Here is a 21,203-nt window from a genome sequence, read left to right on the forward strand (position 1 = left end):
CAGCATCTTAGAGAATCTCTTGCACTTTTGCAGTGTGTGACTTTGCAATACAATTTTTTTTACATTAATTATTTTTTAAAAAATTTAGACATATGCATGGTGACAGGTCATTTCTGCCCATGGGTCTGTGCTGCCCAATCTACACCCAATTAACCTACACCTCCAGTAAGTTTTGAATGGTGGGAGTAAACTGGAGCCTCTGGGGAAAACCCACCCAGACATGGGGAGAACATACAAAGTCTTGATAGACAGGATTCAAACCCTGGTCCCGATTGCTGGCGCTGTAAATGTGTCGTGCTAACTGCTACACCAACCGTGCCAGATTATAACTCTCTTTGCTATCTGTTATTTTGTAACATTACTGTGCTAATCTTATCCTCACATCTTTCCAGGCTTTTATCACCTATACTGCCTATACCGTGGTGATGAGAAAGAAGCAAGAAAGTTGATGCTGGAATTGAGCAGAAACAATCTGCTGGAGGAACTCTGGTTCCACCAGCACCTGTGAGGGGGGGTTATGTTTCCGGTTGAAACCCTGCACTCGGACTGAGTGGAGAGCGAGAAGGGAGGTGTGAGAAAGGAGCTAATGGAAATATTTAAACTATCCCACTTTCACCTTAAAGCATTTCTTCCTGAGGAAAAAGATTATCCATGACTCCCATGAATTTATGTGAATAATTTATATGATATAGTTTATGCTCCCCTCAGGCTCGGACACTCTAGAGACAACAACCTATTTGTACAAACTGATCTTGTAGTTAATGATTTCTAATCCAGGTAGTATCCTGTGGAACCTCCTCTGCACCCTCTCCAAATTGTCAATATCCCTCCAGCCATGCATTGATGAGAACTGCATGCAGTATTCCAATTGTGGCCTGACTGAAGTTTTATACAGATGTACAGAACTTTGAGTTTTATATTCAATGCCCCAAACAATAATGGCAAGGGCACCAGTAACCTTTACCACCCTTTTCACTGAACCCTATTGCCAGGTTCATGGAGTTAAGAACTTCCACACCAAGATTACTACTTCAATATTCTTACTGTACTCTTTTTAAACTTAACATCGCAAAGTGCAACATCACACACTTATCTGGATTGAACTTCATCTGCCCTTTCTCCACCCTTATTAAATTGGAGGCCCCATCATTGATCCTGCATTGGAAATAAATAAAAAAAGTCACTAATTTACTTTCATACTTTATCTTCTCTCCTTCAGAATGTTTCTGCCAATTCAGATACCCATCAATCTCTTCCTTAAATACACCCAACGGTCTGACTTCCACAGCCGCCTGTGGTAGCAAATTCCAGAGGTTCACCACTCTCTGTTCGCATGAACTTCCATAACTTTTGTAACAGTGCATCCTTCTCATAGGGATTTCTTTCTTACTGGAATTTATCTTCACTGAGAGTTATGAAATGTCTCCTTTAGTGTCTGCCACTACTGATTTTCCTTTTCACCCCTCAGTGATCCAATTTATTCATCTCCATCCTCGTACTACTGATTGTAAGACAATAATTTGATGATGCATTAGTTTAAGATTCACCCTTAAACTGAATTTTAAATTCCACCATACTGTGATTCCTCTCCTGGGTGAACCTCTCACTGGGAATCACTAATTAATCCTTGTTTCAATAGGTAAAATTAGATTGCTATCATTGCTCCTTGATTAATTTGATGATGCAGTAGTTTCAGATCCACCCTTAACCTGAATTTTAAATTCCACCATACTGTGATTCCTCTCCTGGGTGAACCTCTCACTGGGAATCACTAATTAATCCTTGTTTCAATAGGTAAAATTAGATTGCTATCATTGCTCCTTGATTAATTTGATGATGCAGTAGTTTCAGATCCACCCTTAACCTGAATTTTAAATTCCACCATACTGTGATTCCTCTCCTGGGTGAACCTCTCACTGGGAATCACTAATTAATCCTTGTTTCAATAGGTAAAATTAGATTGCTATCATTGCTCCTTGATTATTTATTGCAATGTGCTGTGCGTGGCCACCAGGTAGGACTGGAAGCTCTCCAGCCACTGAAAGCCCTGGGGACCGAGGGTCAACCTGGCTTCAAAAACTATGCTATTAAAAAGGTAACGTGACTGATTGCACATCGAGACTGCGCACAAACACCCCTTTCAAGCGTTAAAATGAATGGCGGCTCCACCCCCTGGTCCTCAGGTGACTCTGAGGTCAGGCGGGAAAACCAGGATTGATATTGGGGTGGGCGTGGGCGGAGCCAGCCATCTCAACGACACGCAGCCAGTGAATTCTTGTTCAATGCAACATGCATGTAATATCTACATATAGTATTTAAAATAAATATATAAAATTAAAATTAAAAAAACCCCATAGTTCTAAAGCCTTCTGATCGGTTCCGCGCGCTCAGTTGATTGACAGCTCAGCGTCTTCGCCAAGCTCGCAGCCAATAGCAGGAGAGCTGTCATCGTCTTTCGGCTTGGTGAGCTGTCGCAAAAGCGGATTGGGTTAAAAGAGAACTGAGCAGCCCGTGATTTGGGGGGCAGGAAACCCCTTTCCGGTCCTTTTCCGCCGCCGCCGCTGAGCCTTTGATCGGGCCCCGGGGCAGCGCTTTGACTCGGCTTCCCTTTTATTTTAAGTTAACCGGAGGAACATGCCCGCTAAAGGTCCCCTCCAGTCTGTCCAGGTCTTCGGGCGGAAGGTGAGCCTTTTATTCCTCTCTCTCCCGCCTCGGCCTAGGCCTCGGGCTCCGGCGGCCGCTAACGGAACGTGGCCGGTCCTCTCTGTTCCCCCCCAACTCCGTCACTCGGGTGGAACCCGAGCCGTGATGGGGCCTAGGGCCTGGCCGGTCACAGGAGCAGGCGGCCCTGACCTGATTCCCCCCCCCCCCACCCTCCTTTGGGGTGAGCATCCCCCTCCAGTGGTTCTCGACCCATTTCTCCTCCCCCCCCCCCCCACCCACCAAACCACTTAAACTAATCCCTGACTAACCTCAGGGCAAGTAATGGGTCTCTGAAGGTGGGGGGTGTGTGGGGGGGGTGTGTGGGGGGGGGGGCAAAAAATGTTGAGACCCACTGATCTAATGCACGCTTCCTGTGTCTGAAAGCTGCTAGAACTTTTACATGTGCCTTTGGGCTCCTCCTCGTGACGTGAAACCACTCCAATTGTACAAAATTGAGAGCATGAGAACTGTGCATTTTGAATGGGGATATTCGGCTGCTATTGAGGCATTTAAATCCAGCACTGGGGTTAATCGGGAGTATCTAAAATTTCCTTGGTGCCCTTATTTTCATGGATTTTTTTTTCTTTTAAAGTGTTAACCACTTGTGAATTTGACCTTGTGGCTGGGGTGGGTGGGTGGGTGGGGGGGGGGGGGGTGAAAGAGTCTGCATCAAACAGCTCTACATCTGATCTGATCTTCATGCTTGTTTATCATTCCTCAATCTTTTTGTGTTTCCAATTTTCTCAATGATTCTGCTGGAATAGGCTAATTCGGCGGCACAGGCGAGGGGGCCGGGGCCAGAAGGGCCCGTTACGCTGCTGCATGTCTGATGTAAAAATAAAAAAAAAACACATGCATTTTAACTATTTGTCTTTGCCTCAGATAGTTAATCCATATCATACCTTCTGAAGATTCATGTCTCATCCCATTAGGGAAGAGGCTAAGATTGAAAGCATGCACCAAGGGAAAGGCTCTTCCCAACAGCCTGAATGGGCCCCATAACAGCATCCTTTCTTGGTCCTAAAGGTCCTTCCTTTTATTGCAACAGTTTTATCAATAAATTGTGGTCTTTACAAGGCTGTATGAATGTTAGAGATCTTCAGTCTGATTGAAGAAGAACCCTTCTCACGGTATTAATTATTTTGTAGACAATGATGAGCCTATGTCTCAATCTTGGCTTCATTCTTGTCTGTACTTCAAGTTAACTAAACAATGAATAGAAATCATCCCTGAGGGACAAATGACACAAGTTGCTTTCTAACACAGAAACTTGCCATTTATTCTGTTCATACTTAACTTTTTATTCTATTTTCTCTACTGCTAAATTTCCAGACAGAAGGTAAGGATAAACAAGGTCATTGCCATCCATGGTATGAATGAACTTTAGGAAAAACATGGATGTTAAAGTTAATGAATACTAAATGTAGATTCTATTCAGTCCACATTCATCCTGTGCAATGTATCCTCTTGACTTAAATAGTTACAGTTTATTAAGTGATTATTGCTTCTGAAATCTACAGGCTGCTTCAATCTATTCATTTTGGATGTCTAACATTTTCACCAAAGACTCAGGTAAACTAATTATTCTGCATGTACCCAGATTCCATATCTTCCTTCTTAAAACTAGGTTTCCCATGCTCATCCACTGCCATCCTCTACAAAATTGTGCAGTAAAATGTTTTGGCTTGTCAAAGTCTTCCAGGATGCATTTTATTACACATCATCTCCTTCAGCCTAGCTACAGTGTTTCGAAGAAACACAAAAACTGCAGATGGTGGAATCTTGAGTGAACAAAAGAGCTGAAAGAATTCAGCAGGTCAGGCAGTGTCTGTGGATAAAAATGATCAATCGTGTTTCTGGTTGGGACCTTATTGAAATTTCGACTGACCGTTTCTATCCATGAACGCGGAGTATCTGGATTTTCTTTGCTCTTGTGCTGTTCATGGTTGAGTTTATCCATAATGCAGCTTTGACTTGTGGATGAATTGTCAATTTGAAAACTTTGTTGTTTTCCAGAAAACGGCAACTGCTGTTGCCCATTGCAAAAGGGGAAATGGCCTGATCAAGGTGAATGGCAGGCCTCTGGAGCAGATTGAACCAAAGACTTTACAGTACAAAGTAAGTGAAGTTTCATTTGAATGTATCTGAAGGCACCATTGTATTTTAACTAGATTGTTGATTCTGTAGTGTACTGAGGTTCAAGATTATTATCTAATTGTATAAATCAACCAGACGAAACAATGTTCTCCAGTCCTCGGTGCTAAACGTGCAAACACACAACGCACATACAGACAAGCCATACATATGCAGTGCATGTATACATATATAAAATAAATATTGTTTAGTAAATAGTAGTGGCTTGGAGTGTTACTATGTGCAGTTTATTATGAAATATCTTCCTTTTGTGGATTGAGCATTTGCAAGAAATTGAGTTTATTGGAGATATAATTTGACCAAATGGATACAATCCTGGGTGCTGTCTGCGCTATTTTGAAATGAACATTTGAGCCCACAATCTTCAACTGTTCTTCTTTGTTTTGGAGCAGAACATTTGATAGTGCCTCACGTTCTGGGTATTGTATAATTTAATTGAGTGGAATTATAATAGTATAAGGTTGGAATTAGCGGAGAAGTGTTACAAAGTACTTGGCTCTCTGTCTGTAATGCAGTCTGGGTTAATTTACATTGATATTAGGAGCCAATACACTGTTCCCAACTTAATTGAATCAAATAATTATTTTGCATGTGTGTAGATATCTCATCATGATCTGCATTAAATACTTTCTTTGTAATAGATGATATCACATGGCAAAACATAAGGCAAACTATTTATGTTATTGTCTCCTGAACAGTAGCTGAATCTTGTTGGTAGGGATTAAGTAGACAAACATTTGGTGAACTCTCCTTCCTATGCGATAATTTCTTCTAACTTCTCAGGCCAGAAGATCAGGGTTCAGTCTAATGACTCATCCAAAGCATCTTTTGCACCAGTGTAATCAAGATTGTGTTTTTATGATTTCCCGTCTCAGAGTCGGGTGATGGCACTGCATTAACTCCTACTTTGTGGTTTGATGTATGTATATTTTTTTAAAAAGTTGCATCTTGTATAAATTATATTCAGAAAAATTATTTAATATATTTTGATGTTAATCCATGAAATTTTGCAATTGTATCTGGTAAAATTATTGGCCTGCCTGTTATTTTGTTTCGGTGCTTGTCAATTTTACTTAAACTGAGTGCATTTTCACAGATACTGACTCGCCTTGAAAACTGCATTGGCACAGTTAAAGCCCACTGTAATTGGGCAAATGTTGCAGAAATTGATTTTCATTAAAAATTATGACATAGAGTATGGCTATTTTGAAGTTTAGTTCAGGCGCCACAGCAACTGCACTACCTGAGAAGACTGAAGCAGGGCACCATTATGTCATCCTTTATAAGAGCTCGATTGAGAGTGTCCTGACTGGCTGAATCATAGTGTGGTGCGGTTGCTGCAGAGAAATGGATCGGAGGTCAATCTACAAGACCATAAGAGTGGCAGAGAGGAGGATCGATCACTGGAATCTTCTTTCCCTCATGTCAACTGATCTCCCAGGATTATTGTTTGAAGAGGATGTGCAAAATCATTGAGGATCCCTTCCTTCCTGAGCCAGCATCCTTCAGCTGCTCCCATCAACGACAAGGGAACTGCTCGGCCCCTAATGATCTGAGACTCTCATATTCATGAAACAGTGTTTGCTTATTTATGTAGATTAAATACTTGTCCTGCATATGTCTTGTTTGTCTGTATGTGTGTCATGCCTGGTTGTGTGTGCACATTTTACACCGAGGACCGGAGAACGCCATTTCATCAGGTTGTACTTGTGCAATCGGATGACAATAAACTAGATAAATATTATGATGAAAATCTCTTTATAATAGGATTTGACATTGGTTATTTCATTTTTGTTTTTATCCCTTGTATAAAAAATCTGTTCTAAGATTGCCTTTTGCTACGCTTTATAACTTGTTGGGTTCAGGGGTTCTTGTTGACCTGAATGTGGCAGGGAATTGTTGGTAATTCCCTGTGTATTAAATGTCGGGATTTCTCTCTGGGCTGAGGCCCATATTGTGGGATATTGATATTCACTTTTTTAATAACTTATTTTTAAATAATTGTATTAATTTTTTAAATTGGATTTTCAAAGTGTTTTGAAGCTGTGTTGCCAGTGGAGTTTGTTCCATTTTGTCCCATCCAACTTTATGTGATTGCACTAAAACTGCGAATACATTGTCGTGCAGAACCTTGTTGTATTGGCTGCTTGAGGGAACTGCATATGGATATCTGGTCTAGACCACTGTATATAATTATACTGTTTTTTTTCTTTCCAGCTGTTGGAACCAGTTCTGCTCTTGGGCAAGGAAAGATTTGCTGGTGTCGACATAAGAGTTCGTGTGAAGGGTGGTGGTCACGTATCTCAGATCTATGGTATTTATCAGATCTATATATGTTTGTACATCTGATCCTTTTCAAATGTATTTGTGCTTCCTAGTCATGTCGCTTAGAGAAAGATAGTGCCCAAATCTATAAAATGACCTACATTTGCCTCCCTAATGGGAAAAAAAAACATTTTTATTAGTTTTTTTACTGTTTATATAGACTGTGAAAGCAGGGAATTTGGGAGGGAAGGTGCCATGAATGGGATTGAGTGAACGGCATCTATCTACTTGAAAAAGCAAAATGTTCTATCCATGACATTGATTCCTGGTTTCAGATCCCTAACTGAATTGTACACAGAGGATAAGATAGTGGACTAATATTCAGAGCCCTGACCTGTTGATCTAGAGGCAGGAGTTTGAATCGTACTCTGGTAGCTGAGGAGTTCAAATATAATTTTTTTTAAAAAGCTAGTATTGGGCATAGTAACCACTAGGAAAGATGTATGCTAAATGTATCTGGTGCAAGCAGTAAGAAACTGTAGAGACTCAGCAGGTCCGGCATCATCCATGGAGAGAATTGGTTAGTCAATGTTTTGGGTTGAGACCATTTTTTTAGATGATTTTCTTGTGACTTATCGGTACCTGATGTTATCTCTGATTTAGATGCATTTGTGCAGTTGATTCTTTACTGCCTTGCGTCTACAGTTCTAAGGTAAATAGTGAAAGGTCGGTAAATGCCAGCTATGACTGAGTCCCAGAATTAAATATTTAAAATAGCCCCAAGAATAGCACAATGGTGGACAGGAAAAGGATGGTGTTAGAAAATGAGAAGGGAATGTCCATTAATGAAAAACTCCTGTTCCAAGTTAAGGTAAAGGAGGTGGGTATCTATTCTTAAAAGTAATTAACATGATTATTTTTCTCTCAACAGCGATCCGTCAATCCATTTCTAAAGCATTGGTGGCTTATTACCAGAAATGTAAGTTCTTGTCAGCTTCTTACTCTTGTACAATTCTGCATCTTTTTGTTTCTGTGGTGGAATTTTAAGGTTCTGGCTGTTTTTGCTCTGCAGATGTAGATGAAGCTTCCAAGAAGGAGATCAAGGACATCCTCATACAGTATGACAGGACTCTACTGGTTGCAGATCCTCGTCGTTGTGAGGCCAAGAAATTTGGTGGTCCCGGTGCCCGTGCACGTTACCAGAAATCTTACCGTTAAATGTTTTATTTTAATTTGTGGCCAATAAATACCTAACATTTACACAGACTGTTTCATATCTTTAAAATGGTTCCATCAAGTGATGATGCTTTTCACTCTATGTCAGCATGTCATTGTTTGTAGGATTTGCCTTAATATTTATTTCCTTTTGAAATAATTCAAATTTGCAACTGTTCATTTTTATCTGAAAAAGTATTGTGCAACTTAACAGGCCTCTACAGAAAGAAGAGATACTGTAATTTTAAATTCTTTAGGTGGAAATTAAATTTTTATTTAATTACTGTTCCAATCATCCATAAGGATGTCTTATCCTTGGAATTTACTATTGGGTATGGACCAAGATTTGCTGATATAAAGGTAGGCACTTCCTGCTTTTTTTTTTACAGTTGAGATTTCATTGGGGCTCAGCAATGAAACTAGTAAAAATCACGGTGATCCCTAAGCAAGCTGCAGGAAACTGACAGGAAATGTGGTTTAAAATAGTGACTTCATGATGAAAGGGGCAAAACAAAATGGGGAAAAGACTCAGTTAAATTGAATGGATGGTGTGACTTGGGGTAAATGTATGTCAGCATTTCTGGGTCCCTGCTATTGTTGATGCGATGTGCAGTGGCACAACTGATGAATATAAAGATGGATGAACACTTCATAGGTAATTGAAGTTTTAAAGGTAAAAGTGCAGGTATGAAATGTGATTTACTTTGTATAATGCAAATCTAAGGTGTTTATGGATTTTATTAGTAAGGCATTTGATAAGGTCCCCCATGAAAGACTCATTCAGAAAGTCATGAGGTGTGGGATCCATGAAATCTTGGCTGTGTAGATTCAGAATTAGCTTGTCTGTAGAAAGCAGAATAGTGGATGGGAAGTATTGTGCCGTGTGATTCGTGATTAGCGGAGTTCCACGTGGATTTGTACTTGGACTGCTGCTCTTTACGATTTTTAAAATAAAAATTAACTAGTAAGTGAAAAGATGTCAGTAAGTGGATGACATGAAGGTTGGAGCAGTTGTGGATATTGTTGAGGGTTGTCTTGGGTTATAAATGGATATGGACAGAATGCAGAGTTGGGTGCAAAAGTGACAAATCCAGATGGTGTATTTAGTAAGGTCAAACCTGAAGGGTTAATAGTTGGATGCTTAACAGTATGGAAGAACAGAGGGATCTTGGGGTCCAAATCTATACATCTTTCAAGGTTGCCACGCAGTTTGATAGGATAGTTAAGAGAAGGCCTATAGGATGCTGAACTTCATAAGTCAGGGGATTGAGTTCAGGATTCGTGAGGTCATGTAACTACAAATTTCTGGTGAGACCACATTGATAATTGTGTTCAGTTTTAGTCACCCCATTTTTAGGAAGGATGTGGAAGCTTTGGAGAGGGTGCAGCGGAGGTTTGCCAGGATGAGCAGAGGAAAGCTGGGACTTTTCTCTGGAGTGAAGAAGGATGAAAGGTGACTTAAAGGTTTAAAAGATTCTGGGAGGCAAAGATAAGGTAGACAGCCAGCATCTTTTTTTCCCCAGGGTGGGACATTTTACAAAGTGAAGGGACCAAAATTTAGTGGAGACATTGGGTAAGATTTTTTAAAACACATTTATGGGTGCCTGGAATGCGTTGATGGGTGGTGGTGGAGGATGAAATAATAGGGGCATTTAAGAGACTTGGACAGGCACATGGATGAAAGAAAAATTGAGATATATTGGGCTGAAGGGGCTGTACTATGCTGCAATGTTCTATGTTTTAAAAAAAAAAGTTGAGAACCACTGAAATTGCAGGGGAGGAAAATGCTTTGAATATTGGGATGCAAGAGTCCAGTTGCTGAAACCTCATGAGGTTCAAGAAACGTCGAGCCAGCACTTAAAGGGTGGTTAGTTGAAATCGTAATTCAAATGGAATCCAAAAGATAGCAAGGTGTCCTGGTACAGGGTGAGGTACTGTTTGAATTTGCAATGGGCTATGTTACACTGGAAGTGGTCCAAGATGGAGGGGTCAGTATGTGTGAGATAAGAATTTACATTGACCCTTGTGGACCAAGGTATTGTACTCTGCAAAATGGCCAATGGATTTCTAAAAGTAGAAACTACTTTGTGCAAGTGCTTTACACTATAAGCAAGAGTGAATTACTTTTTTTACCAGGAATGAATGCTCTGTTCCCTGGATAATGGAATTGAAATAAACCAAAGGGCAGATGTTGAACTTACCAAATGTACAGGGGAAGTGCAGCGATAAGGGTGTGATTCAAGTTTATTGTCAGATCAAATAAAGTGAGCAAGTTTTTTTTTGTGAGCAGTCCAGCTCATCAATTGACAAAAGTACACTAACAAACTGCAGAGTTGGAGAGATAGTATGGAGCAAGGGCAATATCACAAATGTGAAGTTGTTCAGGAGTCTGATAATGAACCTGTTCTTGGATCTGATGGTGTGTAATTTCACACTCTGAAATCTTCCTGCTGAGAGGTGGAGTTGAGCTCTAATATGTTGTGTTCTCAGGAAGTGCAGATGGTGGGGAGGGATATTTGGGTGATGGTCTGAGCTGCATTCACAATTCTCTCGGTGCTGTTTTGGGTAGAGCCATTCAACTCACAAAGTGATTCCTGACAAGTCTACATTCTTGGCAATTGCATACAGGTAGTTGGATCAGGACAGATGTTCGGGGATGTTTATTCCTATGGATTTAAAACTACTTTCTATCTCGATCTTGGTGCCATTGATGGAAGTGATTTCCACTCTTAGAAGTCATACCAGTTCCTTAGCCTTGTGAATATTGAGATAGTGGTTATTTTCCTGGTCCCCTTTATCTCCCTTCTAAATTCTGACTGGTCATTGAGATTGTTGAATTTATTGGTGGGGCTGGGGCTTTGGCTACAGTCATGGGTACACAGGGAGTATAGAAGGCAGCCTTTGGTATCAAGGGTGATTACAAATCCTCACTGCACCCTCCAGATTAAGAAATTATGGATCCAGTTACGGGGTGGGAGACGGGAGGGGTTTGCTGTAACAGTTCTCGCAGTTTGAGGATGAGTTTACCTGGCACTATATAGTGGTTGTGCCTAGACACTTTGGTTGTGACATCTTGTTTGCTGAAGCAGAAATTATGGATAATGATTCATTGAATGGTGACATGGTTTGTAAGATGAAGACGACGGAAGCTCTCCTTGCTGTGATTTTTTTACACATTGGAGAATGGGAAATTCTGTATAATGTGGGAACATTCAGCTCATATTGTTTTCCAATCTCATCAATCTCACTCTCCCCTTGGCAACTTGTTTACTTATAAATGGAAACAAAGGTGATGGGGATTTATTTAACGTACACTAATGTAATTTAAAGGCACAAAAGGATGTGCTAATGTTGGAGAGGGTTTAGAGAAGATACCAGGAATGCAAGGGTTATATAAGGAACATTTGTTGGCTCTTGGACTACACTTGCGAGTACAGAAGGATGAGGGGGGACCTCATCAAGACATTTTGAATGCTGAAAGGCCTCGACAGAGTAGATGTGGCATTTCCCATGGTATGGGAGTCTAGGACAAGAGGGCACAACTTCAAGATAAAAAGATGTCAATTTAAGACAGATGCAGAGAAATTTCTTCAGCCAGAGGGTCATGAGTCTGGAGCTTGTTGCACAGGCGGCTGTAAAAGTGAGATTGTTGGGTGTATTTAAGGCAGAGATTGATTGGCATTTGATTAGTCAGGGCATCAAGGGTTGTGGGGAGAAGGCCAGGAAGTGGGGCTGAGTGGGAGGATGGATCAGCTCATGATAGAATGTGGGGATTAGACTCGATGGGCTGATTGGGCTACTTCTGCTCCTATATCTTGTGAAAAGGAGACAGTTTGCCATTGGAATGTGGGAATAAATTGGAGCCCCCAAATGGTACAGAAGGAATGGATAAGGTCAAAATTGAACCCAAAGCAATAACTGCTATGCTGCCCTCAGTTTTTGTAACAATTGGTTTTTACAGCAGGCAGCTTTAGTCCTCTTCGAGGAACATGTCAGATTATCCTAATTACCAAAAATTTCTATAACAAGCTCAATCACAGAGATGGCAATGTGGTTAAAATATAGTACTTATTACCACTGGCAAATACTAGTTCACACATTTTTGAGTAGCTGGGAAAATAACTTGATGCAGTGGGTTGCAATGGTGAGTTGGAACAGGATTCTTGAAATGGCTGGAGATAATTGGATCAAATAACATTAATCTGTAAATTTGATGTAGCAGAAGGATTTTAAAAAATATATTGTGAATTTACTTCAGATATATACTTTAAACCTTTGCAGTGCTCATGATAACATTAAAAAGGTTTGATTCCTGGAAAAAATGGGAATTACGAAAGACAACGCAGCTGAATACAAAGATAATTTCAGATTTGCTGTGTCATGTAGGAAGCTGGAGAATCGTTAAATGAAATTTTATGGAATTTATCTTGTTTAATTGCATAACAATGCTGACACCTGTTTAGTTCGACTGACCTAAAAGGGTTCAGCTGCTGACTTTCATTTGTACTCCGCATCAACATCTTCTATCAGTGTCCAACAATAGTTGGCCAGCATTTGCCCTGATGCAGTTTTTTTCCCCCATGGTTGCAATGTCCTGATGAAACCTTTCACCATGTTTGTCACCGACTGCACCAAGATCAGCAGGGAAGAAGTGCAAATGCTGAAAATTAATTTTCTGCAACATGTTGTACTTAATGGTTTTGTCTGCCTGAAGCATGTCAATCAGCTGGATGTAGTTTGATCCTCTGAGGTTGCCAAGAAAATTCTCAACATCTTTAAATGCCTTCCAAATATGCCCAGGCCTAAGACAACATTTGCAGGGCACCCGCACTGAGTGCAGGCCCAGGCATGTTTGGACTGACCAAAACAGCTTGCTTTGTTGGCTCATACTAGTAGATTTAAAATGTGGCAGGAAATCACAAACGTAGGTTATATTTTACAAAGAAACTGAACCTGATAATACATTTTTAAAGGATTTTTATGATCATCAGCCCAAAATACATAAAATACACCCAAAAGTGTTCAGGAAGCAAAATGTTTGTTGCACTGGGACAGGCACACATTAACCTTTTTGGAATTTTGCATTTGGCGTAGAGCCAACCATTGAATAGCAAAATACAGCATTGAAGTCTTTGCCTAGAAATATATTTTTTTTTGCAAATTATCATGCAAAAAAAATTACAAAATTCTGATTTGTTTTTGGATTTGGTGAACCCATTGTCCAAATTGTGACAGTGATAACTAACTGGGCTCCATGATACTTCGAGGTCCTTGGGACCATCTACTAATAAAATTGCAAAGATATTTAGGGTTGGACTGAATAAGGAACAGGAATATAGTATAACACTGACAGCAATAGACTACATAAATGAAAATAAAAGGTCTCGGAGTTATTTTAAGATGGACGGAGTAAGTGACAAAAATTCAGTCTTCAAATAAAACTGCGACAGTATATATAAATGAGGCCACACTTGCTCCCATGATGGACATAAACATTTTATCAGAAAAGTAATTCAAAACAACCCATTGAATTGGATGAAAGTTATTGACCACCTCTAGTTCTTTACTGTTATTCCACTTTGCCCACAGGAAAAAGAATCTCAGGGTTGTATGTGATGCCATATATGTACTAGAACCATGGAACAATACAGCAGAGAAACAGGCTCCTTTGCCCTTTCGGACGTTCTAATCTGTGCCAAACCTTGTTGCCCAGTCTCACTGACCTGCATCCAGTTCAAAGCCCTTCATACCTCTCTCATCTATGTACCTGTCCAAATTCTTAAATGTTAAAATTGAGCCCACATTCACCACTTAAGATGGCAGGTAGTTCCACACTCCCACCACTTGTGTGAAGAAGTTCCCCCTAAACTTTTTCCCTTTCACTCAACCCTTCTGGTTCATCTGGCAATAAATTTGGGGAAAAATTCTCAAAATAGATTTTATGCTTTGTTTTAACTCATCTTTATGTTTAATATCATCAATTGTATTTTCATGAGCAAATTTCAGTCAGCAACCAGAAGAATGATTTTAATCTCAATTTGTTTTAGTCTTAAATCCCATGTTAGTATGCCGTCTTGTTTCTATTTGTCACTACTTCCCATTTTATTGTGTAGGTGGCAGGGTGTTTTCCACAGACCAGTTGTTTGGACTTTGCTTTTCTATGTAGCATAGGATATAAAGTTCATGACTTTTATCCATTCGAAAGTTATTTATATTAAAAAAAAATACACCTTTAATCTAAGATCTTGTTGTAACACAATTAAGGAAGAAACTTGATTCGGAACTGGCCTCTACATTGCGCAAGTATAATGCATTTTTAACCAGAGGACAGAAACAATGCTTTGATTCAAAATGGGAAATTGATCCAGCGATTATGCGAAAGAAGAATTTTATTTGCAGAATAAAGGAATACCACCCTTCAAGAACTAGCTCAGAATTAGTTTTGCTTCAGTTCAGTTTCTAATTGATGTAGCAGATCGGTCCAAAGTACAAGGAAAGCGATGGAATGGAATGAATAATGGGGATTAAATTCCCACAGGATCCAATTTATTTTTATTGAGTGCTATTAAGAATATTGAACCCAAGTTGAAATTGTGTATCAAAAGAAGTTTGTTCAGTTTGTTTTAGCAATAGCAAGAAAATGTATTGCCATAACTTGGAAGTCTGATAAGGATTTGAGTATAGAAAGATGGCATGCTGAATTCCAGACTTGTATACCACTTGAGAAAATTACTTATAATTTAAGAGACATATATTTTGATATGCAGCCCTCATTTACAAAATATGGGTGTTAATATTTAAATAAAGCGCTGACATTCCCTTCTTTAGGTCTCGGTATAATTTAAGAAAGTTTAAAGTAATAGGCACCCCTGTTGAGGGTCTCTTGTCCCGTTCTTTTTTTTCTTTTGTAGAGGGATGGGGAGGGGTTCTTAGTTTTCCTTTTGTATACCATTTGCATTGTTTTGAATTATCTTTGATTATGTGGTTTTAAACTAGTAAATAAAAAATTTAAGGAAAGCGATGGAATTTGGAATAAGAAGAAACGAATGATGGTGAGAACTTAATCCACCGGCAACAGAAATACATTAAAGCATCCTCTCAGATCTGCAGTCAATTCAATTGTCTTTGCATCTGATCGTTTAGAACCCATGTGTTTATCGAGCTCAGTTCGCCTATTCAAGTGCTCTCGTTGGGTATTAGCTCTGGTTAAGTGTGTGGCAGGTTGTAACTTGCACAGCATCCTCATCTGGAGCTCCAATGTAGCAGCGTAGGAATTTACAGCTAAATTGGGATAGGTGGGATAAGGGTTACCTGCCTTTTTAAGATGTAACATAAAATGGAAGGAGCGCTACATTATGGGACAAGTTGTTAAGCCATTATTGGAGTACAGTGCAATTCTCGCACGATTGGAAGGAAATCTTTGGAATGGACATGGTGCAGAACGAGGATGTTGTCTGGAATGGAGTGGTTCAGCCATGGAGAAACTGGTTAGGCGGTGTTTGTTTTTCTTGGAGTATGGACGGTTAAGGAGAGAATGAAGGACATGGATAGGGTAGAATGATCAGAAACCTTTACATTTAATAGAGCTGTCTATAAGCAGAAAACATAGATGGATGGATAAAGGATAGATTCAGAAATAACTTGAAAAATCTTGGATGCACATTCTCTTAACAGTTGAGAAGTATTTGGATGAACACTTGGAATAAAGTTGAAAGCAATGGACCCAGTGCTGGAAAATGAGATGTTTTGATAGATGGGGTGGACGAGTAAAACCTTTTTTTTAATACTGCGCGCCTCTATAAATTTCAACAAAGCTTGAAGAGAACCTCCTTACCTTTTTATGTTTTCAGCAACATTTTTAACGAGACAGGCTATTCCCAAGATCTCCGTAAAACGCAAACGTTTAGAGCAGACACAGTGATAGAAGTAAAAACAACTCTGGAGAAATTTAGCAGGTCAAACGATTTACCAACGTTCCGGTGCTCCCGTTTTGTTCTCGTGCCTGCCCACCCTTTGTCACATGTTGAAGGGCTCAAGCCCGAAACTTTGGCGATGTACTTTTTAAAAATCTTCGCTAAGAATCTCTGGACGCGCACTCTCAAGGCCTGCGTTCCTATTAATCCCCCCCCCCCCCCCCCCAAACGGGCCTTGAGAAAGAACCGTGGGTGCGATTTACTGATGAACTCTGTCGAGAGTGAGAGAGGTGGAATCTTTCTGTTCTAGCAGTCAATGACCTCCAAATCAAACCATCCAGTGCGGGAGGGACAATATCAGACAAGGAATCATTTCACCGAGTCTGAAGCAGCACTGTTTAATTGAGCTAAATTATTTGGTGTTACTTATATACAACACAGGTTACGATTTAAAAAAATCTTTTCAGTAACAACACAAACATGGTTCAGTCAGCTACCAGAAGAATGATTTTAATCTCAATTTATTTTAGTCTTAAATCCCATGTTAGTATGCAGTCTTGTTTCTATTTGTCACTACTTCCCATTTTATTGTGTAGGTGGCAGGGTGTTTTCCACAGACCAGTTGTTTGGACTTTGCTTTTCTATGTAGCATGGGATATAAAGTTCATGACTTTTATCCATTCGAAAGTTATTTATATTAAAAAAAATACACCTTTAAGCTCCAGGGTTCACCGAATCACCCCTCCCACTCCCTAAATCACCCCGAGGTGATACTGCAGAATGTTTGTTGGCTGACTTGCTTTCCCAATTTGTCGTTGAGAAGAGGATTAAAGCAGACCGCAGGACCTCACACCAAAATTGCACCATCACTCTCGATGAATTTGAGAATTTCTGAGATCACTATCTCGATATCAAGAATAGAAAGGGATTAAATGTCACTCCTTGCACGCAATTGATCAGTTTGTGCATTACTTCGCTGGGGAACAAACGAGTTATCTCTATTATAGCTTAAAAAAAATTGAACGGAGTCACCGAGCAAGACCGAGATGACTCTGCCTTCATGAACAAATTGCCCAATACTGAATCTCCAGGCGCAGCGAAGCGCCGCCAAACAGAGTCGAACATTTAATTGTAACTGATACCTTCTTTCTTTGCAGCGTACAAGAGGAACGTAACATTTTGTAAACCAATTGGTTTAAAATGACATTGTAATTACGTTTTGATGAGAACGAACCCTTCTTTCCATCGTTCACAGCAGAGATCTATTGAGATGAACATTGCTCGGAAACTTAAGTTAATGGTCCCATGGAGCGCGTTGGTGTTTTATTCACTTCTCCAGTTATTTCAAGGTAAGTGCGTTTGCTCCAAGATCTTTTTAAGCCATTTCCCTCACCCCCACCCTTTCTGGAAGAATTGCTTGATGTAACAAAAGACGAGTACGAAACAGTATTGAGGAAACTAGTACATGAACGAAGCAAAATTAATTTGTATGTGCATCTGGTTTCATTTCCTTTCTGCTGGAGTTTACTGCATCCCAATCACAAAGTATTTGATTTCGTTTAAGTGAGCGATGGAAATCTGGGAATATCTCAAGGTGCACTTTTGCGGTGCAAAGGAAAATACTGATCGGGGAAATCGTCTACTTCCAAAAAGAACTGGGAAAACTTGTAAATATCGGTCCAAATCTCAAGGACAACGATTCATGTCATCTCAATACGAATTCTGGTTCTACTACAAATGCATCTTAATTTTTTTGAAGATTTAGTGCCAAAGACTTTGAAGTTCAATCTGATTTTGCTTGTCTAGAAAGAAATTAAGCAAATATTTCATATCGTTTTAACAGGGTCTCACTGTGAAACCTCAGTTCGTGGGCAAAACCAATCAAAAAGGCAAGTTACACGGCTGTTTAATTTGAAGGAACATTGAAGTGAAATCAAGTAGAAGAATATGTGTTATTCACTTCTAACACGAATGAGCAAACCAAGTAACCTGTATTTTGGAGAAGAATTTGATGAATTGATGTTCTTTATTCACAGGGGCAGATTTAATGCAGTTTTGCCGAAACGGAATCTCTTAACAGTGGAGGTATGCTAAAATGTAATAGAGAGTGATTCTAGAACAAATCTGCCACCACAATGGACTCATTGTGTTTCTTGCAGCCATAAAAAGCATTAAAAGATGAAGTTTCAGTTCTTCTGCTCAGTGCAGGCTTTTTAACTGATGCTAATTTTCTGCTATTTTGGAAGTGCCATCTGAAATCAAATATTTAATAACATGCCAGCGTTAAAAGTAGTGTATAAAGTAGTGATTGACTTCTTGGAGGATTTGATAGTTATAAGAGCAGAAAAAGGGCACGGGAAAATTAAAAATAAAGACAAACGTCAATTTAAAAAATGCCCTTATAATAGGTTAGGACTTTATTCCCTGGAGCATAGAAGAATGAGAGGAGATTTGATAGAGGTGTCTAAAATTGTGAGGGCTATAGACAGTAAATGTAGGCAGGCTTTTTCCACTGACGGTAAGTAAGAGGACATGGGTTAAGGGGAAACATTAGGGAGCTTCTTCACATAGAGAGCAGTTGACTTGCTGGGAGTGTGGAATGAGCTGCCAGCTGAAGTGGTGAATGCAGACTCAGTTTTAACATTTCAGAAGAATTTGGATCAGTACATGGATAGGAGGGCTATGGACTGGGTGCAGTCAGTGGGACCAGGCAGAATAATAGTTTGGAACAGACTAGAAGGGCTGAAGGGCATTTTCTGTACTGTAGTTCTAGTTCTATAGTACTGCATTTTTAGAATTGTAATACTTTGCAAATATCTATGTTACTAGTTTAGATAAGGGTGGTAGATAATTTTGGGAAGGATTTGTTACTGTGAACATAAACATGTTTTATTTGTTTTTATAGATATCAATCCATGCAGAATTCCTTTCATTTCTATAACACATAAGAGATTTGTTGGTCAGAAAAATAAAACAGAAAATTCAGTTTGAATGTGAAAAAGGGGTTAATGACATGAGCTAGAAAGTATTTTTCTTTTAGCTGATTGTAATTTGAATTGTTAATTTGCCTTAATTCCTTCATGTTCTGATCTACTACAGATCTTTCTTAGATATCCATTTTATATTTTCATTTTCTTGGAATGAGAATTATTTGAATGCTATTTAGATATAGCCATTAGAGGCAGCGTGTTAGAGGTGACCTTTCTAAGCTGCCTCTGTAAACTTGCCCTTGGAGGCCTCCAGCATAGGTAGATTTATAACGTTGGAGCTTTTTACTATGAACCAAGTCCACCACCCTTCATCAGGAGTTATTATTTTAACTTGATTATTGTGCCAATTGGAATATTCTATAAACACTGAGTGATGTTGGAAAGGACATTTGTAACTGCCAAAAGTCAAACCAATTTAAACATGAGGAATCATGGGCCCTTCATAAGGAGTTGAGCCAGGCTACGTTGTTAGGTGAAAGTCATAGCTTTGGAAGTCACAATCCAAATGGCTTCCATTGACCTTTAATTGACAAAATGTTTTGTATCCTTTACAGGATTATAGTGAATCTATTGCACAAGCAACAAGTTTAACCTACAATTCTACATATTCTGAAGGTATGACAGGAAACATCCAATGTGGCTTCTCACTTCCATATTAGCACACTGTTTGATGAACTGCAAGAGGAAGTGATAATTGTTACTGGTAACTCATTATGATAAATCCAAACTCATGTCATGTTCCTTTGTCTTCAAGCACTGGCAATTGTGCTGTTATTTAATGATTGAGGCCAGTTATCTCCAAAGCAATTTTAAAATGTATTAATTTGTGTCAATCCAAGACCTGTCACATTGAAATGAAACTATCCTACAAACATTCTAAGACTTCCTCATTTAGGCAATTTCTGATTTTTCTCGCCTTTGTAAAGATTAAAATCTTCTTAGTTCAGTTACTCTCAATCTTTTTTCCATTCACATACCACCTTAGTAATTCCTTACTAACCACAGAGCACCTATGGCATCACTGTCTTAGTTACACCTTCATGGCAAGCTCCCACCATTCTTCCTTTTGCTCAGTCTTGCCATATGGTATTGTAAGGAAATCTGAATCATTCCTACAACTGACTATCTTTATTATTTCTCATTTCCATCCAAACCATATCTTTGTTTCTTGAATTGAGGTCACCTCTCTCTATGCAAGTGGTTCTCACCTTTTTCACAGAGCACTAGAGGATGCTATAGGTGCATAATGAGTTGAGCAGGCAGGTGAGGTAAACCAAATAAAAGACTTTACTGAACACCACCAAATATGATAAGCAGGGTAGGGAGGGAGAGCTCACAGTGTGGTGTCCGCTCCCTGCTAGTTCTTGATTCATCTAACGCACCCTTGCAGTGCTCATGCATGCGCGGTGCGCTGTTGCTAGTATGGTGGCTGCAATGTGATTGCATCGGGTGCGGAGCAGCTGATGACAGCAGCTGCATACAGAAAGCGATCGCTTAAGGTGGCATGTGAGTGGAAAGAAAAAGGTTGAGAACCACTGCTTAGTGCATAAAGACCAGAATTAATGAACAACCATTCCTCCACAATTACAATTTCCTATCCTTCCTGAAGGTCATACATTCAACCTTCAGGTCCCAATCTGCATCATCCTGTTGTATTGTCTCTGTAAAGTGATGTTGGTATATATCTTACTTTTATGTTATTCCTGGTTATTTCTGCAAAAACAAAAAGTCTTTGGATTTCCAGGTTTTTGCTCACGTGATTGTCTCAATGGTGGCTTTTGCCGTGGGGATGATACGTGTGACTGCAGTGAGCGCCAGGCCAATGGAACTCGTTGTCAGACAGGTCAGTGTCTCATAATCAGAATTTGTTGACGTGAACATGACACAAAATTCATTATTGTTCATCACAGTGGAAACGTTTACTGTATATAAAATGCCTTACAAAATAAATAGTGCAAGGAAA

General features: G+C 39.6%; 2 protein-coding genes across 2 annotated transcripts in view; both read left to right on the top strand.

Annotated features, from left to right (window-relative positions):
- Window positions 1–2,516: 2,516 nt before the first annotated feature.
- rps16 (ribosomal protein S16) lies at window positions 2,517–8,382 on the top strand. Its single transcript, XM_069904019.1, has 5 exons — window positions 2,517–2,682; window positions 4,720–4,821; window positions 7,075–7,171; window positions 8,054–8,101; window positions 8,195–8,382. Exons 1-5 carry the CDS (start codon window positions 2,635–2,637, stop codon window positions 8,338–8,340), a joined length of 441 nt encoding a protein of 146 aa, XP_069760120.1. The 5' UTR covers window positions 2,517–2,634; the 3' UTR covers window positions 8,341–8,382.
- A 9,839-nt stretch (window positions 8,383–18,221) lies between these two features.
- Window positions 18,222–21,203, top strand: part of otogl (otogelin-like) — a 111,120-nt gene continuing 108,138 nt past the window's right edge. The window contains exons 1-3 of the mRNA XM_069902299.1: window positions 18,222–18,335; window positions 19,795–19,855; window positions 20,985–21,083. Of these exons, the coding sequence (XP_069758400.1) occupies window positions 18,222–18,335; window positions 19,795–19,855; window positions 20,985–21,083 (274 nt within the window). The remainder of the gene's footprint in view (window positions 18,336–19,794; window positions 19,856–20,984; window positions 21,084–21,203) is intronic.

Source organism: Narcine bancroftii, chromosome 11 (genome assembly GCF_036971445.1).
Source record: "Narcine bancroftii isolate sNarBan1 chromosome 11, sNarBan1.hap1, whole genome shotgun sequence".
NCBI lineage: Eukaryota > Metazoa > Chordata > Chondrichthyes > Torpediniformes > Narcinidae > Narcine > Narcine bancroftii.